Source organism: Camellia sinensis, chromosome 11 (assembly GCF_055761805.1).
Source record: "Camellia sinensis isolate YWXY chromosome 11, ASM5576180v1, whole genome shotgun sequence".
Lineage (NCBI taxonomy): Eukaryota > Viridiplantae > Streptophyta > Magnoliopsida > Ericales > Theaceae > Camellia > Camellia sinensis.
The window spans coordinates 171,424,970-171,450,478 of NC_138971.1; the positions used below are offsets into that span (position 1 = coordinate 171,424,970).

Below are 25,509 nucleotides of genomic sequence, written 5' to 3' on the forward strand. Positions count from 1 at the left end.
AAAGCAATAAATCAAAGAATGATTCCTTGTTTCCATTCCAAGCCACCAAAAAAAACCCCATTCCATACAATCCACAAAGCATTTAAATGTCTCTACACCAAGTTTTGGTGGGCAGTGGTGCCAATCTGTTCTGAATAGACAATGGCTGCTCGAGCTGCCTTTTCAAGCCATGCCACAGGGCAGATTACACCCTCCAAAGCAATGGCAGGGGCTCTTCGTTTCTTGCCTATGAAAACATGTCAGCTTAAGATTAATAACACGAAGACTGTAGGGCGGCATATATACATGAAAGCAAGGATATGGAACAAACCCATCAGAGAACGTAGGTTGAAGGTAGTCATGTCATCGGCAAGCAGTTGTGATATTGAGCCTAATCCACTTTCTTCATCTTACTCAATTAAGCAGTTCTATACCTCTATCAATGAGAAGAATTTGAACAAGCTCCGTGAGTTCATCTCTAATGATTGTTATTTTGACGATTGCTCATTCATCAAACCATTCCAGGGGAAAAAGGTCTTTCTCAATTTCTCCTTTTAAGCATAAACACACTATGCTTACTTCGGCGAAAACATTTTTTGAGTTTTTTTTTTTTTTTTTTTTTTTTTTTTTTTTTTTTTTTTTTGCATTTTCTGACACTTTGTATGACTAAAAATGAAATTTTATGAATTTTTTTTTATAAAAAATGTTTTCTGCCTAAACAAATGAAGCATTAGTGCTTGTCTACTTATTTGCCAATTACTAAAATAATTTTTGTAAAGCAACATTTTCTTTGTGCCAAAACAAAAGCAACTTTAATGTGTTATTTGCTTCTATGTGCAACTGCAGGAGGTTATGGAGTTCTTTGGGCAACTAATTGCAAGCATGGGTCAAAATGTTGAGTTCAAGATAGGACACGTGTGCGAGGGAGATGATTTTACAATTGGAGTAACTTGGCATCTTGGTAATTCGATCTTATCTCTCGTTGTCTCAAATGAATTTAACAATGTTGTTTATCATCAGCACGATAAGCACCTTTTTAAGTGATACATAAAACTTGACGATAAATGTGTTCTATTACCATGACAGAATGGAACAAAAAACAGATCCCCTTCACCAGAGGCTGCAGTTTTTATGAATGTTCAATGGAAGACGGAACCAAACTAGTCATCAAGTATTAAATAAAAATCAATTTCAATATTCACCTTAATTTTCTATTACGCAATTATAATGGAGCACATTATAATGCAGGAGAGCTCAAGTTGTAGTCGAGTCGCCAATGAAACCAGGAGGCTCAGTACTGGTAATTCCACTATGACTTTCTTAGAACATTATTGAATTTATTTTTATTTTTTTTTATCCGATTGTTTCTATTTTGAGATTCTACAATTTATTTTATTATTACTATTTTTTTTTTGTTGATCCGTTTGTTTCTATTTTGAGATTCGTAGATTTTATTGAAGATTGTGACTTCACTATTCAATGCATTTCCAACTGTTACAGAGTGTATGTAGACTTCCTTAACATTTCCAAAACTAAATTTTATCACTATCACATAATAATATAGATCAATTTTTTGTGGGTTGTGTAGGGTTCCTAAAGAGTCCACAGTGTGTGCTACAAGCAATACTAAGGATTTACAACATGGTTTTGGGACCCTTTATAAGCCCCTTTCTGGCTTGGTACCTTAACCTCTGGAAATTCATGGCTAGCTTTCTTAGCTACACACTCCAGACATTGCTCTTCATTTCAAAGATTTTCTTCAAGTAGAAGACATTTTGAACATGTTTCATTGACAAAACATTGTAGACGAGAACATAGTCGTAAAAAGGGTGTTCTATGAAGCAAGTTCAAGAATGGTTATCTCAAATGATAATGTTTGATATGATTTCATATCTATATTTATTAGAAGAAATTAAAAGAAATAGAGTTGTAATTGTTGGAGAAAAAAGCTATAAATTTGGCAATTGCTCTTTCAGTATTTTTCTTTTTATTATTATTATTATTATTATTATTATTATTATTATTATTATTATTATTATTTATTTTTGCATTTTCACAATTCCAAAAAAAAAAATGACATATTTGGTAATTGTTATTTTTATTTTTATTTTTTTTTGGAAAAAGTCTGGTGAGTCTTTTCAAACTTTTGTTTTTTGATGAGAAATTATCATATTATCCCTATAGTGTTGTGGTGTCTTTGTTGACATAACCAAAAGGACATGTGGTATTTCTTATAGTATATTAGTATGGAAGGTAAAATCATTTTTTAGGAAAAATTAATAAAACATTCCTCTCTAATTTCATGCAGTAGGAGAGGTTTAAGATATTTTTTTTTATTAGCTTAGGTCTCTCAACATTTTCATAGAGAAAATTCGACCCAGAGAAATTTTGCTTGACTCAGAAAAATTTCGGCCTCTCTCAGTCGGGCAAAATTTCTGAGTCAAATTTTCTCTGTAAAAATATTGAGAGATCTTAACTATTATGAAAATATTAAATGCCATTTATCTTATAAAATCTTAATATTAGAGACCTTAAAAAAAATCCATTTTTTTAATAATTTTGTTGAGATTTCCAAAAAACATTTTTTTTGGAGAGAAATTTACAATGTGCACTCTTTTAAATGGTGCACATTGTAAAAAGTTATGATTTTTTATGATGAATGTTATGATTGTTTGTGATGTATGTTATGACATTTTCTAGTAAAATTATAAATAATGAATTTATGATGCGCACCTTAAAGTTAAGAATAATAGTGTTATGACATTTTGTGATTTTTGTTATGACACTTTGAGATTTTGTTATGATATTTTTTAATGAAAAAAAGTTACGATTTTTATAATGAAAAAGTTATGACATTTTGGATTTAAGTTATGAAATTTTGTAAAAAGGTTATGAAAAGCATATCATATGCACTTTTTTGAGGGTACACATTGTAACATCTCCTTTTTTTTTTTTTTTATTGAGAAACTATTTTTTTAACCAAAAAATTGTTTAGGTTACTTTTTTTTTTTTGCCCTATATCTAAATCTAAAGGGAAAGAGAAGAACCATTCCTAACGTCTTACATGAAACTCGAACTTATAACCTCTAGAGGAGACTCATTTATGAGGCGTGATGTAAGTTCAAATCTTATTATTAGGTGATGTAATTTTTTCTTCTTATAATTTCTCATACTGATTACTAAAATAACAAATAATAATAATACAATTTTCATCTTTTTATACTCTACTTAAACATTATTGTAACAAAAAGTACAATCCATGAACTAATGAACTAATGAATAATCAGTTAGTTAAATGTGATCAGTTGGGCCAGGCCCATTCTATGTTTCTACGAGGCCCATCCTCAACGTTTTTTTTCGTTTTTAAATAGTGGGCCTGCTCATCTAGGGAGTTTGGGCCTATATGGGTTCTATCCGAACCCCTGACGCCAGGTCCAATTACAGGACTATGTAGGCCCATGCCTTGCCCATCTCACTACCTTCAATTTAAATTTTAAAATTTTAATTTTTATTGTATTTTAATATGAATTTACTAATAAAGACAATACATATTAAACGTTAAAATAATTTTTTTTCATAGTATACCCTAATTAATTATACGTATTCTTTATATTTAAAATATCTCCATTTTTTTCTCCAAGTTTCAATTATCTTCTCTTCTTTTTCTTCCCCACTCCAAAACTCCAATCCATCACACCAAAACTCATCATTATCATAAATATCATTGTTTTTTATTATATTATTATTTGCAAATAGAAAAAAAGTTTGAACAAAATCAAGCAATGGATGAGAGTAATAATCAAAATAATTTTTTAAAACAATCCATCAAAGAGGATGTAAGTATTCACATAAATATAAAAGTACAATTATTAATTTTTGTATTTTTTTAAATAAAAGTGAATATTCAACCTATTTTTCATTATTATTATTTGTATTTTCATAATCAAACAATTTCACTTTGTTCTGCAATATATAGCCGAACAAAGTGATTTTGCTCAGTTATAAAAGTTCGAAGAATAATGATGAAAAGCATGCTAAATATTCGTCATCTTCCTTTCCCAACCTCCTTCATCGGTACTGGGTTTCTCATGTATATACATGAACAAAAGAAAAGTTTTTCAAAAGTAATTTAAAATTTTTAATTTATTTTATTTGGGTGTACCTCAAAAGGATAATTTGGAAAAAAACAAAAATAGGGTATGCTAGGAATAAATTATAACCCTAAATAATTTAATAAGATGTACTAAAAAATTTGATTCACTTAAACATTTTTTTGAATATAAATCAATATGTTTGGTTTCAGTTTTTTAGAAATTGAGTTTTTTTATTTTTTGTATTTTTAGTAAATATTTTTAAAATTTTAATCATTTTTTTTTTTACTTTTTTAGATGCACCTTACTTACATGTATATAAATAGTAAAATATTTGTAAAAAAATATTTTTAAAAATTAATAAATACACAAAAATATAAAAAATGTTCTGAAATTTTTTTTTTTGTATTTTTGGTATTTAGTGAATTTTTTAAATATTTTTTTCACAAATATTATATTTTTTAAGTGTATTTATGTTATGTGTGTCTGCGAATTTTTTTATAAAAAAAATTTACTAAAAATATTAAAAAAAATTCAGTGAAAGCAAAAAAATACGGAAAACGAAAATGTAAAATTTTTAAAAAAAATAAATTTTGAAAATTGAAACCAAACAGAGTGAGTAGAATCTCCCCTCGCCCAAAACACCCTATTAGTGTTGGTTCAACATTCAATATTCCAGATGGCCTGTTTGGAAGCTTTATTATTTTAATTGATTTTTTAGCTGTTTGAATATTTTAACTTGGTTAAAAAAATTATGTTTGGAATGATAGTTAACTTTGTTTATTTGTTTGTTTTTGTTTTTGTTTTTGTTTTTTTTTTGTAATTGGTTTAATAATTGTGAGAGAAAAAGTAAAATTATTATAATTTAAATATGACATTTTATCTTATTAACTATTTAACCAAAAAAATCAAATGCCAAACAAGTCTAATAAGATAATAATTATGTACATGTGACGCAGACACGAAATGTGCAATTCTACTACAAAAATTGTTAGGTCACATCCATTGGGGGCGAGCAGCAAATATACCGATCCGCCCAAACCGATCATACCGAACCGATTAGCCGCATTTTGGATGGATGCGTGACGATGGGCGGACGGTTGCGGATTGATTTTTTTCCAATCCGCTTAGTTTTGGACGGATGTCAAATTTGAGGTTCCTTTAGCCGCAACCGAATCGCCAAACCGCGAGCATCCCTAGTAATTTATAAGACTTTGTGTTTTCAATTTGTTTAGATATTCTATTTATATTTTCAATTGAAAAAAAGTTTAAATATTATGTTGAATATATTCTGTTAAAAAAGAGTTTTCAACTTGAATATATTTTTTGAATTGAAAAAAATTAAATGTATTATTTATATATATATTTTTTGTTTTTAAATCTAACTCTAAAACTAATGGTTTTTGTTTTGAAAAACCGATATAGATGTAACAATACAAAGACATACAATCTCTACTACTGCTTTGTTCATGGTTTTGATGATTTGAATTGTTGTTATATTTTTAGAACCATAAATTGTAATACTTTATGTGGATAAGGCATTCTGTGATTGTAATATGTGGATGAGGTATGTAGTAATTGTAATATTCTAAAATTTTAAACTTTCTTTCTTTGGATGAGGCATCCAATGATTGTAATACTTTTTTAAGTCATTGATTGTATTATTTTTTTTTAAGAAGTGTACAAGTTGAATTATGTTGAAGATTTATAAAATTTTACACCGCCAAACTGATTCGCATTTATACGCCAATCCACCAATCCGCCAATCCGCTCAATCCACATTCGTCGGATTGGCAGACGGATGCGGATTGATTTTCTCCAATCCACCAATCTAGCGGGCGGATTGCGGATTGGAGATTCCATAGCCGCAACCGATCCGCACTCACCCCTAACATCCATCGTACCCTAAAATTTAAGGATAAATTATCGATAGGTTTTATTTTTAGAATTTATTATCTATTAAATTTTATTGATAAATTTATTAACTGATCAATTAATCAATTTTTCTTGGTGTTATAAATAAATTAGCAATGATATATTTATCAGTTAGGACATATAAGTAAATAAGTCTAATTAATATGACCGATTGATAAGTGTTCCTAAATTTAAAAAGTTCATATATGAAAAAAAAAAATAGGCCTTAAAAATAAATTTTTATATGTCAATTTTTTATTTATCACAAATTCAATTATATAATTATGTTATTAGAAGTGAATTTTAAATTTCAAATTATAAGCCTTTATCACTCCATTTGTGCCAGCCCACCTTCTAACTGCAGCCAGCCCCAACCACCTACCTAGCTCTTCCTCCTCTAAAGTCCAACCCTTCTGTGCACAAAAAATGAGATTGAAGTGGAAGATGAGTAGAAAAGATGAAGGCTCTGTTTGGTTGTGATTTGTAATTAATTTTCTACATGTGTGTTTGAGTATAATGTTTGGCTATGGTTTTGAAATCAATTTTTCACACTCTCTGCAGAGAATTCTGATGCACAGACCGCGTTTTTTGTCAAAATTTTGCCTGATGAAGTCCACCCGAATGTCCCCTGAATTCCAGATTTTTTTTTTTTTTTTTTTGGCAATTGATTTACATACTCGGGAAAAATATTTTCTGAATTTTTTAAAATTTTTTATGTGTTTTAAAATAATTTTGAGTTGTATGTTTAGTTACGAGTTGTAAATTTTTGTATTACATATCAAATGTCACATCAATAATTCCCCACTCAAATCAAATCTCTTTTCCAAAACTATTTTCAAAACTCTTTACCAAACAAATTTTCTACACTCAAATTATAATTCTACAACACACAAACTCAAAATAAAACTCAGAGTCTCAAATCACATTTACAAAACACAACCAAACGCAGGCGAAAATTTTCATTTAATCAAATTTAAAGAAAATATTTATAAATTAATGAAATACTTTGTTATATTAAAAGTCAAACACAAATTTTTTTCATGAAATTGATATTTGTTTGTGGAAGTTGTCACTGATTTATTATTTTCCCAAGATAAAAGGCCATGAAGGAGTGGGGTTAAGGTTAGTTTGAAGGGCCGAAGGAGAGATAGGAGTAATGGGGATGGGTTGGAAAGGGCTACTAGCGCTGAGGTTGTGGGGCAGAGTGTTGGCCCGGTAGAGTGATAGTTGGAGTGGGAGGGTTTGGTTTAGACTTTTGAGAGGTTAGGAATAAAGATAAAATTGAAATTTATTGTTAAGATAAAATTGTAATAAAAAAAAAGGAGAATTTCTTTTAAAGTTCTTAATATTAAGATTTTATAATATGAAAGACAAATAATATTTTCGTAATAGTTAAGGTCCCTCAACATTTTCATAAAGAAAATTCTACTCAGAGAAATTTTTCCCGACTTAGAGAAATTTTAATTTTCACAGAAATTTCTATGTAAAAATTGAAATTTCTTTGAGTTGAGGTCGAAATTTCTTTGAGTCGAGCAAAATTTTGAGTTAAATTTTCTTTATGAAAATATTAAGGGACATTAACTAATAATAATAAAAAAATCTTAGACCTCTCCTACTACACAAAGTTGGAGAAAGATGTTTCACTTATTTTTCTCTAAAAAACTAGAAGAAAGTAGAGATCCAAAGAAAAAATGTGACACTATTAGCAACGCTCTATATTAAATAACACAAATTTTTCATAGAATAACCGAGCTGTTTTTGGACAAATTTTTTTGTATTTGTTTCAATGTTTGCTTTGTTTTGTTTTGTTTTGTTTTCTTTTTTCTTTTTGGCATTTTCTTAGTTTGGTAAAACAGAAGATGTTTTTTTTTTTTTTTTGTATATAACAAAAAATAAATTTAATTGAAAAAATAATATTTTCTACTTTAAAAAAAGAAAAATTATTTTACAGATTAAAATTTTAACGGCATCATCATTCTATCATCTGCATCACCCCCTAATACAATTAAAGTCATAACAAAGCATAAAAAATATAGGGAAAATTACACATAGTGGTGGTTTCAAAAAATTATTATAAATTTATGAAAAAAAAATTATAATTATAATTATTAATATTTGTAAACTTTACCTGGATTTGTAATTAACTTTCAAAATATATCCTGAATTGTTATTTCTCAATATATATATATGCAAGAAAACAAACAGAATGGAAGACAAGATTGGTTTCTATCCCATTTTTTATTTTTAATATTAAATTGGTGGTTGATAGGCAATCATTAGTCAAGTTAACCAACACCCGTGATCTGGTTATTGAAGATGTCGCCACCGGCCAATGGGAAATAGATGCCAATACAAAAGAGATCCACACAAATGGGATCCATGAACTTGCTTCTTTAAATTAATAGGTCTAATAAATCAAATATCGAACTAAAAAATAAAAATGCTCACGGGATTTCAAAAACAGCAGAGCAGATTCTGACAAAGAAACGTAATAAGTATATGAGTCCCCACCATCACCAAACCTACATTCCACTCCACACCATTATCAGACATGGATTCGAAGCTATCCAATCTCTCTCCAACAGAGACATTTTAAAACATTTTTTTTATCAGTTTGGGTAGAGAGAAATTATGTCTGCTAACCTTGACCATCTGATCTTAGACCCAGATTGTGTATTTCATTAAAAACTCTAAATTTAATCCTTTGATGGGATTTGGGTATCAGCCTAATTTGTACATAATGACTATTCTTAAGTTTAAATCCATAATTTCAAGATCAATAAGTGAAACAAGTGAGTGTGTGTGTGTAAATTTCATTCACATCTGAGCTAGTGCGCCACTGATATAGTGCGAAAAGCATCACCTATATGGATATCCAATAGGGAGAGAGAAAGAGAATATCCAATATACATAAGAAAGGAATGGTGGAATGCTTTTTTGTAAAGTGTACTGATATATTCAATGAACCATATCTTCATCTTATAGATTTGTCAAGTAAATTAATTGTTGTGTACAATTTATAGGATTATTATTATTATTTTTTTAATAAAGAAATTATCAAAGTGTTTTGTGTTAATTTTATTTACAACATAGGAGGTAAGAATAACTTAAATAAATTTAAAACATCTAATTATTGAATTGTTAAAAGATTAATGTTTTTAGATTCTACTTTTTGATGAGTGGATTAAATGATGATATATGATGTTTGGTGTAAATCAAATTAATAACAACTATTAGGTAAGTGAGATAAGCTTTTTCAGCTTTTTGACTTTGATTTCCAACTATAGATTCATGGGCCTAACTACCACATGGGGTACTGTATTTCTTTCGGTTTCTTAGTCTTTGTTTATTCAACTAGATATGATGGTTTCTCTCAACTTCCCACCCAACATAAAATAAAACAAAATAAAATCTTATAGAAGTGAAAATATCTTATAACACAAATCTTTAATCTTTTCCTCAGAACACCTGCATGTGTTGGGTTCAAGGAAAATATTTGGAATGTCTCACAAACACTATACTTAGGTTCTTGACACACAGTAATTTTCTCCTCTCTATTCATCTACTCCTTTTCTTTACTTTTCTTTTCTTTTTTAAATTCACCTGCATATGTTTGCGTTTAGGGAAAATCTTTGGAATTTCTCACAAGCACTACTTGGGTAGTACTTAACACAGTAATTTTCTTTCTTTTCATCTACGATTCTTGGCAGCCAAACAACAGCAAAAAGAAGGGGGGGAAAGCAAAGTCCTGTTTGTAGTGTGCACACAAGTCCTGCATCTATATATATACACAAGTAAGATTGGCATCTGCAACAAGCCAAGACCAGTTGGGTTACCAATCATGAAGCTATCAACAAGTCCCAGAAAACCTCCAGTAAACTCTCTCTCTCTCTCTCTCTCTCTCTCTCTCTCTTCCAATTACTACTCTCTCCCATGTTTTACAAGCATTTAATTTTCTACATGGGTTTTCTCAATCTTAATTACTTTGTTTCTTTCCACAAGCCTTTCCTGCTCCACTCAAGACCTCCCCATTTGTTCTTTCCTTCAAAACATTGCATTCATAATCACAATTAATTTTCTCTCCAAAAAAAATCCACATAAATAACTCAGACTCCTCTAAACTTTCCAAAGAACACAACAAAGACTTAAATCTTCAATTCCTAGACATTAATGGCATGTTTGATTGGAAGGATTAAAGCATAGGATTGGGATTATTAATCCGTGGGCCCAATCATCCTATGTTTGTTTTGACATTTTAGTTTAGGATTATTAATCCAATGGATAATTAATCCAACAAATTTGTAGGATTATTAGTAATGGGGTAGGGGTGGGATAACTAATACCACACTAATTTAATAGGATTATTAATACCTCACTATTAGTGTTGTGAATCAAACATGGCCTAACGGTATTGTTTGGTACACTAAGCTAAAAGTTGATAATTAGGGAGCAAAAACCAAAAGCACCCTTCCCCAACTTGGCCTAACGGTATTGTTTGGTACACTAGGCTAAAAGTTGATAATTAGAGAGTAAAACCCAAAAGCACCCTTCCCCAACTTTTAAATAATCAGCTTTTCTCAACTTATTTAAGCTATTTCTACCTAAAAAGCTGTAATACCAAATAGTCTGACACATATTTCCAAATTAAAATAAGCTATAATCACCCCCTATAATTCACACCAAACACCCCCAACAATGTTGACTTTTGTTTTATATGGGTTCTAATGTCCTAGCAGCCCAACCAATCCCATTGCCAAAAGTCCAAATCTTGCTTGAAAAAAACTCTTTAAAATTTCTGAGTATTAGTCTTTTTTTGCATGAATTTGAAAAGTAAAAATAAAACGTGAGTGAAATATAAATGAAATATCAGTTAATTTTTTTTTTCTTTAACGTTACAGATATTTGATGCGGTTTCAGTACTTCTGGTTGTTTTCCTATTGAATTGGAGCAATGTTGATGCCCGAAAAGCGCGTGTTTTGGACTACTTTGAGTACTCTGCTATGAGCTGCAGAGCTCACAGCGCAAGCGTAACAGATTTTGGAGGAGTTGGTGATGGAAGCACCTTGAATACAGAGGCATTCAAGGCAGCAATAGCTCATCTGAGCCAGTTTGAATCGGATGGTGGATCGCAACTCTTTGTACCTCCTGGAAGATGGTTGACTGGCAGCTTCAATCTTACCAGCCATTTCACACTTTATCTCCACCGGGATGCTGTTCTTCTTGCTTCTCAGGTTTGCTTCCCATTTTTCAGTCTGTTTAAATTCATTTTTTTTATTTGTTTTCTAGTTTGGTTTTTTTTCCAGAATTCAACACCTAAAATTAAATGTTTTAGGTGAAACAAATAAATGAGTGGGAAAAAATAAATTTCAAATTTTAATTTTTTTTACATATCAAACAATTTGAGGGCAGAATGTGACCAAGGAAAGAGTTTCTCCTTCGTATAGCTGTCTTTATCCATTTTGCACCATACATTTATTACACGTCATTATCAATTATTTTTTTTGTTCTTGTTTTCTTGCAGTCATCAAATCAAACACTATTAGAACAGTTAGGTATTTGAGATTTGCTTTTGTAGTGATTTTTTTTGTTGATTTATTTTCATTTTTAATGAATTTTTTTTAATTTCAAAAAGCTTTTGGTTTCTAGATAAATCGAAAAATTAATTTTTTTTTTTTAAAAAAAAATCAAAAAAAAGAGAGGAAAAAAAAAAAAAACCAAACATAGTGGACCTTTACAGGTTATAATTATTTTTTTTCTTCAAATTTTTCAAATTTTTTTTTTCACTTTTTAGATTTGTCTATACACAAGACGGCCAACAAAAAAAAAAAAAATTGACATAATTTTGAAAACAGGTTATTAAAAGACCAAAAAAATATGACTTATTTAGAAGTTTCCAACTAGCTAATATTTAGTAGTATTTAGATTTGACTTTACACCTGAATGCAATTATCATTAAATTCAACACTTATGTTTTAATAAATACTACACAATGTTTTAATTAAAAAAAATTCAATATTAGGTTTTTATTACTTTATTTTCAATTTTCATTTAATCAAAACATCACCCTAGTTTCTAACTGGCTATTGAATTGAAGACAAACAATTGAGAAAGAAAAGTAAATGTAATTGCCAAGAAAATGTAGATTATTAGAAACTTAATATAATTTCTAATTTTTGTCACAAAATGTGACACAACAATAAATTGGGTCACTAAAGAGTTTCCTAAACAGAGGTCATCATGACTAATTTGAAACAGAACACGAGCACAAAGTGCAAATATGATGAAAAGTGGCCATGAAAATTATGGAGATTGGAGGGAGGAAAGTGAGAAATTTCACATTTTGTAATCACGTGTGCTAAAATTACTCCAACCCTCTTCATTTGGTCTAGGATGTGAATGAATGGCCTGTAATTGATCCCCTGCCCTCCTATGGCCGGGGAAGGGATTCACCCGGTGGAAGGTACATCAGTCTCATCTTCGGAACCAACCTCACCGATGTTGTCATAACAGGTACAAATCACAAACATTTTTTGGATATGATACAAGAAGCAAGTTTTAGCACTTTCTGTTTTGATTTTGAGGTCGGTTTATGATTTCAGGCGATAATGGAACCATCGACGGTCAAGGTGCTCTCTGGTGGGATAAATTTCACAATGGAGAGTTGCAATTCACCCGGCCTTACCTTATCGAGCTCATGTACTCGGATAGCATCCAAATTTCCAACATTACATTGGTTAATTCTCCATCATGGAATGTTCATCCTGTTTATAGCAGGTCCTCATCCTACCTAACTCCCATAATTCTTAGTTGCACTTCTTGATTTAATCCGAATCCTTTTAATGAATATCTGATCTTATAATATGATAAAATCCAAATTTGTTTAATTCGATTATTTTATTTATATATATATTTTTTATTAAGGTTTAATTCGATTATTGTCAGAATTAGGATAATCCTATCCAATTTTCGAACTTTAATTTTTATCTTTTAAGCTCGTGTAAAAAGATTGGGAATTAATTACCCAGAAAAAAAAAAGAATGTGAAACTTCGTCATTATAAACTATTACACATCCGTTCTAAACAAAACAAAAAAAAGAAAAAAACTATTATACATGATTGTTTCATGAGATAATCTTCAAAATCTTGTCATATTCTTTATCTAATTCTAATTAAACATAGTACACTAATCACATGATATATAAATCACACCCAATAATCTTATAGCAAAATCACATCCAAATCACGTCATGTCAGATTCAGATTTGGATTCGAGTAGGATAAGATACGGATAATGCAAGATCTGGTCTGTTGACACGGCTAACCTCAACTAATGGAAACAATTTTGTATTTGCAGCAATATTATAGTTCAAGGCATTACAATTCTTGCACCAGTCAGATCTCCAAACACTGATGGGATCAATCCAGGTAAGTTCATTGAATTTTAAAAAAATAGCAATAATAATTAATTTTCAGTAGGTACGCAATTAATTTTATACAAAAAAAATATAAATATTACAGTGACGTCGAATCCACCACCTGAGGGTTGTGTCTAAAGATTGATTGATGGGTTGTGTGAAGCTAATGTGCTAATTGTTTGCTTTTCTGGTATGTGATGTTCTTCAGACTCTTGCACAAATACCCGAATTGAGGACTGTTACATTGTCTCCGGAGATGATTGTGTAGCAGTTAAGAGTGGTTGGGACGAGTATGGAATTGCTTTTGGGATGCCAACAAAACAGCTCATGATCAGACGGCTCACTTGCATTTCTCCAACTAGTGCAGTTATTGCATTGGGCAGCGAAATGTCAGGTGGGATCGAGGATGTTAGGGCCGAAGACATTGTGGCCATCAATTCAGAATCAGGGGTTCGGATCAAAACTGCAGTCGGGAGAGGCGGGTATGTAAAGGACATATACGTGCAAGGGATGACGCTGACAACCATGAAATGGGTATTCTGGATGACCGGAAATTATGGCTCCCACGCTGACAATGGATATGATCCCAATGCACTTCCTGTCATCCAAAATATCAATTACCGCGACGTCATTGCCGAGAATGTGACAATGGCGGCTAGGTTGGAGGGAATATCCGGCGATCCATTCACCGGAATCTGCATATCAAATGTGACCATTGCACTAGCTAAGGACTCAAAGAAACTTCAATGGAATTGCACCGACGTTGCTGGGGTTTCAAGCAATGTGATTCCTCCACCATGTGATCTCTTGCCAGACCAAGGCACCGAGAAGACAGCACAGTGTAACTTTCCAATAGACAACCTATCGATTGACAGTGTTGAAGTTCAGATGTGTTCATACAGAGGAAACTATTTGTGAGCCACAGTTGTGTCCTGTTTGCTTCATATCAATAATAACATCATTAATAGATTTTTCAGTAATCACGTCATTCTAATATATGTAAAATATGTTAATATCCAAACAATACAATAAAATAGCTCCTTGGATTCCAATTAACAAACACTACAACATCTAGAATATCTATTTCAAGCTCCTAAACCCCCCCGTCAATCATGGAGATGATCTGCAGCCGCTTTTTACTAGCTTTATCGTCAGCTTGGAGGTTTATTGAACAGGCTCAACCGGTATAAATTTCACTGCAAGAGGGCATATTGAGACCGAGAATGCCTCTGACTGTTTCACTTTGTTTCCTAGCAGAGGAGTCGAGAGTTCAAGTTTCCGAAGGTCAGCAAACAACACTCGTACTGTTTCCAACATACTTCTACAGCACAAGCAAGCGGTTATCATGAGAGCTTCCTAATGGGTAGGATCGGGATTGAACTTCAGTGATTCCATCCAAATGAGATCCTTAATTTTCTCTTCGTTGAACGCGGGTTGCTCAAAATCAAAACTAAAAGGACTCGGGCAAATGGGTTCGTCATTGATATCATGAAGAGACGACAAGTATGGGTGACATAGAGCCTCATCAACTGTAAGCAGATCAAGAAAGTAAAGAAACAAAAGGTTAACATGAATTCACATATTAAGTAATCTTTGATGATGTTGTGCATAAAAATTTAGTCTTTGTACCTGTAATGCGTTTGGTGGGATCAAAGACGAGCATTTTTTCAAGCAAATCAATGGCCAAAGGAGACATATTTGGGAATCTAGCTGAGAATTGTTGCTTTGGGTATCGGGGAAGCTGTTTCACATATCTTCGTGCATTATCACTTCGGAGAAATCCAAGGCAGGTGTCATTGGGTGAACCTAGGAGCTTTTAGAAACAAGGACAAAGTAGGTTAGAACAGATCTATAATTTCAGTTTCACAAAGAACTCTTTTTACTCCACGTCAAAAGAAATGACAGGGCACTCTCTCTCTTTCTCTCTCTTCCAGATTTCTCCATTTCAGCTGGTGAGATGGAGTAAAGATGATATCACCAACCTATCAATACAGAAAACATTGCTTCTAGGATGACGAGAGAAAAAAAACTGAGTCGGCAGTTTTGGTATTGTTTTTGTTTTCCTTTTCATTAAACAAAAAACATAGAAATTTTGTTTGGTGAACTGTTTTCAAGAATTATTTTTGAAAACAACCCAATTTTTTGAGAGAGACCAATAAGTTGTTTCAAATTTTCAAAAACTATTTTCCACCCGAATATGAAGACAGTGGATGTTTTCATTATTCATTATTTTTGTTTCCAAAAACACACAACAATAGCAAACAGACAAGATTTTAGGAATTTATCAACATTGTTCTTCTCTACTTGCCATTTACCTACTAAGGTAACTGAAGTAAAGAGGCAGGTTGACCCCACTTTTATTCTGTTTTCTGCTTTGGTTTCTCTACTCTCTAACCAAATGCTATAGTACAACAGAAGTTTCTTTATCAAAAAGAATTTTGGTTAGCTAGGCTTTTATTTGGAAATCAAGAATCAACAGTTGTAGCTAGTCTTACAAGTCAAAATGGAATCAGAGCACCGACTAATATGGAAAACTGTAAATTAAGTTAGGCATCTTAGCACAGAATTTGGCTGATAATACCACCAAATGGTATTAAGGACAGGGCAAAATTGAAGAGAGATTGACAGAGACATCAATGCCTATGTATTCTAAATTTATATAATATACATAGTAAATAAAAATATATAAAAAATGTATTTTTATGCCGTGTCCCCACTGTGTACTAATTTTTTGACCATTGTTGTGTCTTGTGTTTGTGTTCGTATCCATGTTCATGCTTCTTACGTTGACCCCATTCCATTTACCGTGGAACACCAAAAGCATCATCAAATCAAAAATCAACATGGAAGTCTCATACCTCTGTTATAAGCCTCAGCTGCTCAACATAATCTCTGCCAGGGAACAAAGGTTCTCTAGTTGCAATTTCACCAAGTATACAACCAACAGACCAAACATCAATAGCTGCAGTGTACTCTGAACAGTTAAGAAGCAACTCGGGTGCCCGATACCAACGAGTGACAACATACTCGGTCATGAAATCCGTCTCCGATGTTGTTCTTGCCAATCCAAAGTCTGCAATCTTAAGGTCACAATTTGCATTTAGAAACAAATTGCTCGGCTTGAGGTCACGGTGCAAAACATTTGCCGAGTGTACATACTTCAGTCCACGTAACAGCTGGTACATAAAATACTGGAAAAGTTTCACAAAATATCAGCCGCAATTACAATTTCAGGTCCATGTATGGTTAATAACAACATGACATGTATATATTCTGTAGCAAAACTCAAAACTACCAATCAAAAATAGACCATAAAAAATATATATATATGTATATATTTTTTGTGAATGTAGGAATCATAATCACCCTTATGAACAAGGTTTCGAAAAGCGGTTACAGTCAGAGTACTTTTTGTTCACTCTGCTAGAAATATGTCAGACATGTACACAAAATCGAAAGAAAGCAACAAAAAAAATGTTTTCATGATTCAGCAGGAAAGGAAAAACAAATATGTCAAGACTTGGTCTCTTAAGATCCAGCAACACCTTGATAAACAAATGAACAATGAGGATTCAAACCAAAGAATTATGCCGCAAAGGCATATCAAGGTTTTGAAAAGCGGTCGCGGTCATCGTAACGGTTGTGGTGGTGCGATTAATGAATTATGATGCGAAGGCATATCAAGGTTTCGAAAAGCGGTTGCGGTAATCGTAATAGTTGTGGTGGTGCGGTTGTGGAGTATAAAGGCAGTAGTGTAATGGTTGCGGTAACCGGAACTGTGAATTTTTTTATTTTTCGCACAATTTGAAATAACTTACAAATATGCATATTTTATTTTTTTTTTTCCAAAATCACATTTTTTAGGGTTTAAAATAGAATTTAATTAATTTTTGTTACTTTTTAAGTATAGTCCAATGTAGAAATTTAATGTATAAAGAGAAATAGAGAATTGTATTATTGATTGATTTATGTTTGTTGTTTTTTTATTACAATGATTCATGATTCCTATATATAGAAGAGGGTGAGTGTGTAGTAGGTAAAAAGTAGGTGAAGTGGAGGTGGTAGTAGTGTAGTGGATTAGGTTTAGTGGAGTAGGTGAGGTGGTAGTGGTGTAGTGGGTTAGGTTTAGTGGAGTAGGTTTAAGTGGGTGTAGTGGGTTAGGTTTAGTGGAGTAGGTTTAAGTGGGTGAAGTAGGTGATAAATTTTAACAGCCCCCCGCAAACTCAAGGGGGGTGGGAACTAGCCAACTTGAGTTTGGAGAGAGTTACAAAACAAGAAAATACATAAAAATAAAAGAGGATAGGCGACACTGTATGGTCGTGTCAGACCATTGGTGAAGACACTGGATGGTGGTGTCATAACGTTGTAGAGGACACTGTATGGTGGTGTCATAATGGTGTAGAGGACACTGGATGGCGGTGTCAGACCCCTGTAGAAGACAGTTTATGGGGTCATGTCGGACCGTTGTAGCAGACAATGTGGTGACAGTTGTTGTGACAGTTTACGGAGTCTTGCTGGACCCTTGTAGAAACTAACCGGAATCAATGTCGGGACAGTTTACAGAGTCTTGTCGGACCCTTGTAGAAACTAACCGGAATCAATGTCGGGACAGTTTACAGAGTCTTGTCGGACCCTTGTAGAAACTAACCGGAATCTATGTCGGGACAGTTTACAGAGTCTTGTCGGACCCATAAAGGAACTAACCGGAATTAATGTCGGGACAGTTTATAGGGTCATGTCGGACCGTTGTAGAAGTTGCACCCTCAAAAGGTGTGCCCAATTTTGTCAAAAGGCGTGCCATCAAAAGGCGTGCCCAATTCATCAAAAGGTGTGCCGGACATGATGGCGAGGCACGTGGGCGCCTTGGCTTGCGCGCCCGTTTTGTCGTCTGGTGGCAAGAGGCGCGCGATGCGCGTGGCTGCCTCGGCTATTTAACCAAGACGGAGGCTGAGGCTGAGGCAGACAAAAAACTTCTGAAAATCCTTTGAAACAAACTCTTCCTTTGCTGAGAAACTCTGTAATACTCTGTAACCAACCCGTCTCTGAAACACTCAGCAACATGGCCTCTTCTTCCCGTCCAGCTACCCAGAACATGGCCTCCTCTTCCCGTGGTCTGCTCACGCTCTTTCCAGAACTGAACGAGTCCACAAGAGAAATAACTGGTGCGATGGCCAGTGAACCTCAACCAAACACCTCTGGTTTTGCTCCATTGAACTTTCCGATGCGGTCGGTGGAGCAAAAAATGGCGGTGCAAACTGATATTGAGGCCAATCAGTATACTCTGAAATCATGTGTGGAAACCATGACGGCGGTCACAAACTTGTCGCACCGGCTGCAGAGCAGGACAAATGAGGTGCAACAGTTAAACTCCCAGCTGGCTCTGCTCCAACGCATGTATAAGGATGCGCGAGCAGAGATAAGTGTGCTAAAGACAGAAAATAAGGAGCTGAAGCGGAAGGCCACCGTGATGTTCCGATTTGGAGGTCCTCCATATGCTACAGTGGAGGAGTATGGGGGAGTGAACGTGCTCGGTGGACAAGGAAACACGGAGGCAACACCGGCAAGGGCCGTCCAAGACGGAGGCAAGAAGAAGAGACCGGCGGCTGAATAGAGAAGAAAAATCCCACCTGTGGATGTAGTTGTTTTGTGTTTTGTGTGTTTTTTTTTTTTTTTTTTTTTTTTTTTTTTTTGTTTTTTTTTGTTGGTGTAAAATTCTGATCGGGGTTGATCCCCGGCATGAAGAAATGACAAGTTTGTGGAAGGAAAACGAGTTGCGTGTGAATGGATTTTTTTTTTTTTTGTGAAAGAAGGAAGATAAAATAAAATAAAGAAAAGGGTATAGTGGGATCAGACGGCGTGGTGTGAAAGTGGAGAGGGTTTGAATAATATAGGATAATAAAAAGATATATATATATACATATAAAATAAAGAAAATTTGGAACAACATGATGGCGGTGTGTATGGATGTGATAATGAGAATGAAATGGGTGTGATTAAATAAATAAAAGAAGAATGGGTGTGGACCGTGAGATGTTGAACTAAAAGTGGACTTTGGGCAGAGAGAGAGAAGTTTGGGTTGTAAAGAATTTGTTGACACTGGATTTATTTATTTATTTTTTTTTTTTTAATATAATATTATATGCAATGACAGCCAGAAAAAGCTACCCATGTTGGACCCCACGTGAGCCATTCATGAACCAGTCAAATACAACCACAAAACCCAACAAAACAGCTATAAGTTTTGAACAAAACAGTGGGCAGAATATCACCCACTTGTACACACTGCAGTACACACGTATGGGCGGGAACGCACTGTCCAATGGCACGTGAACCCATGCTGTATCACACTTAAAAGAACCACTCACCAATGGAGCATGAAACACACCCTCCTCACGCACTGTAGTATCAGCGCCGGAGCTGGTACAAGACACCATGGCCAACGTTGAAGCTCTTCACCAAACCATTAAAACAGCCCACCGGCGACCACGACTGTAACGAACACACCAGGTAACAAGCTGGTACATGCCGCAAACGAGACCACCCGTGGGCAATGAAGGGACGACATCGAGGGGTTAAGGTTGACAGTGGTGACAACAGTGAGAAGAGGACAGTGGTGGTGGTTGTTGTTGTTGTTGTTGAATCTGCCATGAAAGAAGAAATTAAGGAAATTTGTGTTTATCCGGCGGACGGCCAAGGCGAGGTTGCCGCCCGCCGGTGAAGCGGAATGACTAAGTTGTTAACCTTGCTCTGATACCATGTAGAAATTTAATGTATAAAGAGAAATAGAGAATTGTATTATTGATTGATTTATGTTTGTTGTTTTTTTATTACAATGATTCATGATTCCTATATATAGAAGAGGGTGAGTGTGTAGTAGGTAAGAAGTAGGTGAAGTGGAGGTGGTAGTGGTGTAGTGGGTTAGGTTTAGTGGAGTAGGTGAGGTGGTAGTGGTGTAGTGGGTTAGGTTTAGTGGAGTAGGTTTAAGTGGGTGTAGTGGGTTAGGTTTAGTGGAGTAGGTTTAAGTGGGTGAAGTAGGTGATAAATTTTAACATCCAATATATTTCATATTTTTAAATCACTATAAAAAGAGTTTTTATCATTTCATTTCAATAGTTAATGACTTTAAAAATAATTAATTTTAAATGTCTACAATATTATTTTTGACCAATACCTGAACTAACTAAATACAAAATATTTACAATTCTTAAATGAAATAATTATAAAAATAAAAATTATGTCATAAACGAAAATTATTTTAGAGCTATTTATTTTTTTTTAAAGATAATTTTTAGACAACACTTTATAGCTAACTAAATACAATTATTTACAATTAACTATTAAATGAAATGATTATAAAAATAAAAATTGTGTCATAAACAAAAATTATTTTTGAGTTATTGATTTTATTTATTTTTTTAAAAGATATTTTTTACACAACACATTACGGTAACAAAATAAAAAATATTTACAATTAAATATTAAATGAAATGATTATAAAAATAAATACAACCACTATTTATATATTTTTTATTTTACATGCTAGTGTAATGAAATAAAAATTTTAAAAAAAAATTACAAAGAAAAATAAATCATACAAGGTTTTTTCTTTTGAGTTTAAATCACTTGAGTATTCGTTTTTTGTTTTTGTAAATTTTTATATATTTTTGTTAAAAGGAAGCTGCTCAGAATATTGTAAAAGTTGTAATGGACTGTTACAACCGTTACGGTACTGCTACGGCCATTAGGTAACACTGAAACGGCGGTTACACATGCGAATTTTCATCACACCGCAAAAGCGGGTGTAACGGGTAACACCTACCACCACAACCGTTATGCAACACAACTTTTTAAAACCTTGAGGCATATAAACCAACACAACTCAGTCACTGCGGCACTCACCTGACAATGATCATCTGTCAATGGTTGATTAGAACGAATTATCTGATGAAGATCGGTGTCCATCAATTCAGAAACTATGTACACGTCATTAAACACCTGCTTCTTTGGCGGTCGTATGATGTCCTTAATGGCAAGAATCTGTGGCAGGAAAATAACTGAGGATCAATTTGTACCCAAGAAGCAGTGATTATCAGAGATACTGTCAAGGACTAACAAAGGGAGGGGGAAAAAATGAAAGCAAAACATCTCAAAAGTAGATAGCAAAGAATGTAACTTTTAAAAATTGACAAATACAGGGATCTAAGTACCAGAATCATACTGTCATGTGCATGATAAGATCAATGTATTAACTTTCCGAGATACTTCACTTTTAACAGCTTTAAGTGAGAGATCCCGATGCAACGCAACTACAACAATATAGTCAAGATCAAGAAAGCCCAAGCAACCAACGAAGACAAAAGGGAAGTTTCAACTGTAGGCCCACCAAGAATATTCCAGGGTCCCAACAGCAAAACCAACCCATATTATAATTCAAATAGCAAGTGCATCAGTATAACCATAGAGCTGCTAAAAGTTCAATATTAACAGTTATCCAGGAGCAAAATATTTGGGTAGTCATGCCCAAAATTATCAGCAGGTTACATTAACGTACAAAAACTCTTCAGAAACTACTTGGAAATTTGTATTTTTACAAATTCGTTTTGAGAGATTTCTAACAAATATTTAAAAAAAAAAAAAAAATTCAATCATTCTAAAAATGTTTTAAAATATACTAAAAGTTGATTAGAGAAATTTCAATAAGGAACATAGAAATTAGGTTCATTTTGTTCTAGTTGTTTTCTTGTTGCTTAACAAATATATCCCTTTCTTATTTCTAGTTTTTCATTTGTATTAAATGCGAGAAAGATATTCAAAGTTATTCTAAATAAATTCCTTAATGATGTAAACTCTAAATCTTGAGTGCCCGAATTTAATTCTGCTTTAGAAACCTGATAATTTCTTATTTGTTTTCTATGTGCTTTCTATAATAATACCAGAGGTTCCTATTAACTTGTTTCTTCTTTTTACTTAGTTCCAGCTAAGCATCCATCATACTATATAAATCAAACATATCCATTGAAGTATTCATTTAAGTTTCTCATAAGTTTTTTAATGGTGTCCTTTTGTTTGCCAAAAGTTTCTTACTAGATTCTATTAGATTGCCGATTCAATTCTTGATCGGTACTCGCTTCCCATTTCCCAATTGGCCACATTTTCCACTTCCGTTTCCCCCTAACATTTTCCGCTTCTGTTTCCTATTCAGGTAACCATATTCCATAACTTTTCATTCTCCTCTCAAGATTACTTTTGTAATATATTTGTAAGATCTCTTTTCTTTGCCACACAAATATGTCCAAAGGCACACATACAAACTTGATTATTGATGTACTTTAAAAATGATCACTGCAGAACACCACTATAGTACTATTAAACAACACTAGCAGTAACTTATCTATTCCGCCACAACATTTTTTCTTGCTGTTAAGGTACATATGAGTAGAATTTAAAAGTCTCCACAAAAAAGAAGGATCAGATAAAACAATTTGCATTCCAAGCCATGTGTAATTGTTGACAATAAAAAATAAAAAATAAAAAACAGATTGTATGTTCCCAGCCATGGGTGCTTTAAAATATAACAAAACTTTTTAGGCCCCTTAATTATGTCAATATTCTCCTAGGATGCTAAAGAAAGAGTACAAAATCCCACATTCCTTGCAAGCATCAAATGTTAAAAGAAGTCAGGAATCGTGGAAAAATACTAGAGAACAAAGTAAATTAGCATGTGGAGAGCCGTGGAGGACCAAACTTACGTTTTCATGATCCATGTGGCAAAGAAGCTTAATTTCTCTTAGTGTCCTCTTGGCATCAATTTGGTTGTCAAATGCATTCCCAATCTTCTTAATGGCAATCTCCTCATGCGTCTCTGAATTCACAGCAGCACTGAAATTGGAAAAAGAAAAGAAAAATGGTGTCATTTTCAGGACTTGATGACAAAAACAGTTAACATTTTCTCCAAGTTTCCTAGAAACATTAATCTAAAAACCTTCCTCAAACATATCTACCCTTGTGTATTTTGGTTATATTGATTGCTTTAACTAAAGTGGATAATTTTCACTATTAAGGCATTCATCAACTTTGGCGCCTTTCATGGTACCTTCTTTTATATAAATCTTTAATTTTCTTAACCCAACAACAACAAAAAAAGCTTACAAATATGCACTTATACCCCATAAATTTATTTCTGAATGAAAAAACAAAATCGGCAAGATAACCCTAAATTTAGCAATCTCGTCAACACTAATGATAAAAATCACCCAAATAAGGGCATCCACATGCAATTAAAGTTCTTAATTAGCAACCAGAGGGTCACATTTTCCCATTTCCTTCATTTTTTGGAGTTTTGTTTTTTTTTTTTTTTTGGCCCACCAAAAAAATAATACAGAACCAGTCAAATATTCAAAATCTCCCAAAACCCAATTCAGTTTCAAGCAAAACCCATCAATAAAAATATGAAAAATTTGAACTTTAACCCTCAAAACCACATAATACCGACACATGAAAGAGAAAAAAGCAGAAATTGAAGAGGATAACCAATCCAAGCACATACATATGTGCAAACATATCATCTACATATATACAATGAACATTTAACTCATCAGACAATGCACTTAAAGCTCTTAACTAGTTACTAGACGATCTCACTCTCCCATTTCCATCATTTTTCAGAGTTTTTTGTTTTTTTTTTTCGCCCACCAAAAAAATAGTACAGAACCAGACAAATATTCAAAATCTCTCAGAACCCAATACAGTTTCAAGCAAAACCCATCAACACAAATATGAAAAATCTGAACTTGGACCCTCAAAACCACATAATACCGAGAAAAAAACAGAAATTGAAGAAAAAAAACCAATCCAAAGACATACATATATGCAAACATATCATGTCATATATATACAATGAACATTGTAACTCACCAGACAAAAAGATCTCACTCTCCCATTTCCTTCATTTTTCAGAGTCTTTTTTTTTTTTTTTTGGCCCACCAAAAAAATAGTACAGAACCAGTCAAATATTCGAAATCTCCCAAAACCCAATTTAGTTTCAAGCAAAACCCATCAATACAAACATGAAAATCTGAACTTGGACCCTCAAAAAAGCATAATACCGACCCATGAAAGAGAAAAAAAAAAAAAAAACAGAAACTGAAGAGGAAAACCAATCCAAACACATACATATATGCAAACATATCATGTTATATATATACAATGAACATTGTAACTCACGAGACAAAAAGATCTCACTCTCCCATTTCCTTCATTTTTCAGAGTTTTTATTTTATTTTATTTATTTGCCCACCAAAAAAATAGTACAGAACCAATCAAATATTCAAAATCTCCCAAAACCCAATTCAGTTTCAAGCAAAACCCACCAACACAAATATGAAAAATCTGAACTTGGACCCTCAAAAACACATAATATCCACACACGAGAGAGGGGGGGGGGGGGGTGGGGGAACGGAAAACCAATCCAAACACAAATGAACATTAAAACTCACCAGACAATGCCATAAGCGCCTCTTCCGATGGGTCGAATGGGGGGAACATACTTGTGAGAAACCTCGAACAAGTTACCGTAAACATTGTAGCGAACGTATCGACCGCCATGAGTGAGCACGCCTTTCACAGTACTAGTATTAGAATCGGTGGAGGAAGTAGAAATCGACTCCATAGCCATAGAGAGAGAGAGATAGAGGGGGGGAGGCAGGACCGCCGTGAACTTGGCGGAGCTCCGCTGTGTGCGGCGGAGATTGGAGAGGTTTGCGGTGGATTTACTCGTCGGAGGTTCGGAATTTATGTGGGTTCTCTCCGTGTGTGTGAAGGCTTTTTCGACTGCACGTGGTTTGAAAATCAGTGAAGGATAGTGGACTTTTGCTTTTTGGGTGAATTACACTTATATCCCCAAAGTGTAGATTTAATACACATCATCTTTAGACGTTTAAAAAATTACATTAATTTTTTTTATTATAATTATTTAAAAAGAATATAATTACTTTATTTTATTTTTTCTATTTTTTTTTCTTTCTTTTGCTTTATTTTTTTAATGTATTTTTTTCTATTAAAAATTGTTGTCTTTTATATAAATAAAAATTTGTGAAATAAAATTATTAATT

The 25,509-nt window shown here is 33.2% G+C and overlaps 3 protein-coding genes across 5 annotated transcripts; 2 read left to right on the forward strand and 1 right to left on the reverse strand.

Annotated features, from left to right (window-relative positions):
- Positions 1–85: 85 nt before the first annotated feature.
- Positions 86–1,957, forward strand: LOC114278301 (uncharacterized). 2 transcript variants are annotated; one of them, XM_082896144.1, is made up of 6 exons: positions 86–513; positions 826–940; positions 1,066–1,150; positions 1,228–1,279; positions 1,420–1,482; positions 1,568–1,957. In XM_082896144.1, the coding sequence occupies exons 1-5, from the start codon at positions 142–144 to the stop codon at positions 1,435–1,437; spliced, it is 642 nt and encodes a 213-aa protein (XP_082752270.1). In that variant the 5' UTR covers positions 86–141; the 3' UTR covers positions 1,438–1,482; positions 1,568–1,957. The 2 variants fall into 2 exon arrangements, with proteins under 2 accessions (XP_082752270.1, XP_028076132.2); XM_028220331.2 differs by having other exon boundaries at positions 1,428–1,482.
- Positions 1,958–8,615: 6,658 nt separating this feature from the next.
- Positions 8,616–14,459, forward strand: LOC114278798 (putative polygalacturonase). 2 transcript variants are annotated; one of them, XM_028220934.2, is made up of 7 exons: positions 8,616–9,523; positions 9,695–9,858; positions 10,883–11,215; positions 12,374–12,494; positions 12,584–12,758; positions 13,339–13,409; positions 13,608–14,459. In XM_028220934.2, exons 1-7 carry the CDS (start codon positions 9,457–9,459, stop codon positions 14,315–14,317), a joined length of 1,641 nt encoding a protein of 546 aa, XP_028076735.2. In that variant the 5' UTR covers positions 8,616–9,456; the 3' UTR covers positions 14,318–14,459. The 2 variants fall into 2 exon arrangements, with proteins under 2 accessions (XP_028076735.2, XP_028076740.2); XM_028220939.2 differs by having other exon boundaries at positions 9,294–9,523; positions 9,706–9,858.
- Positions 14,369–25,260, reverse strand: LOC114278814 (mitogen-activated protein kinase homolog MMK2). Its single transcript, XM_082896145.1, has 6 exons — positions 24,895–25,260; positions 23,149–23,278; positions 21,299–21,436; positions 16,258–16,590; positions 15,029–15,212; positions 14,369–14,928 (listed from the first exon to the last, which is right to left on the reverse strand). Exons 1-6 carry the CDS (start codon positions 25,071–25,073, stop codon positions 14,756–14,758), a joined length of 1,137 nt encoding a protein of 378 aa, XP_082752271.1. The 5' UTR covers positions 25,074–25,260; the 3' UTR covers positions 14,369–14,755.
- Between the last annotated feature and the right edge of the window lie 249 nt (positions 25,261–25,509).

Bases quoted from the DNA above. Each gene is read 5' to 3' on its own strand.
- LOC114278798 (XM_028220934.2), top strand. From the start codon at position 9,457: ATGTGTTGGGTTCAAGGAAAATATTTGGAATGTCTCACAAACACTATA. The intron at 11,216-12,373 runs GTTTGCTTCCCA...CATTTGGTCTAG, and splicing joins CTGTTCTTCTTGCTTCTCAG to GATGTGAATGAATGGCCTGT. The intron at 13,410-13,607 runs GTAAGTTCATTG...GATGTTCTTCAG, and splicing joins CACTGATGGGATCAATCCAG to ACTCTTGCACAAATACCCGA.
- LOC114278301 (XM_028220331.2), top strand. From the start codon at position 142: ATGGCTGCTCGAGCTGCCTTTTCAAGCCATGCCACAGGGCAGATTACA. The intron at 514-825 runs GTCTTTCTCAAT...GTGCAACTGCAG, and splicing joins AACCATTCCAGGGGAAAAAG to GAGGTTATGGAGTTCTTTGG. The intron at 941-1,065 runs GTAATTCGATCT...TTACCATGACAG, and splicing joins TGGAGTAACTTGGCATCTTG to AATGGAACAAAAAACAGATC.
- LOC114278814 (XM_082896145.1), bottom strand. From the start codon at position 25,073: ATGGCTATGGAGTCGATTTCTACTTCCTCCACCGATTCTAATACTAGT. The intron at 23,279-24,894 runs GTGAGTTTTAAT...TTCCAATTTCAG, and splicing joins GGCGCTTATGGCATTGTCTG to TGCTGCTGTGAATTCAGAGA. The intron at 14,929-15,028 runs GTACAAAGACTA...ATCTGCTTACAG, and splicing joins TCCCACCAAACGCATTACAG to TTGATGAGGCTCTATGTCAC.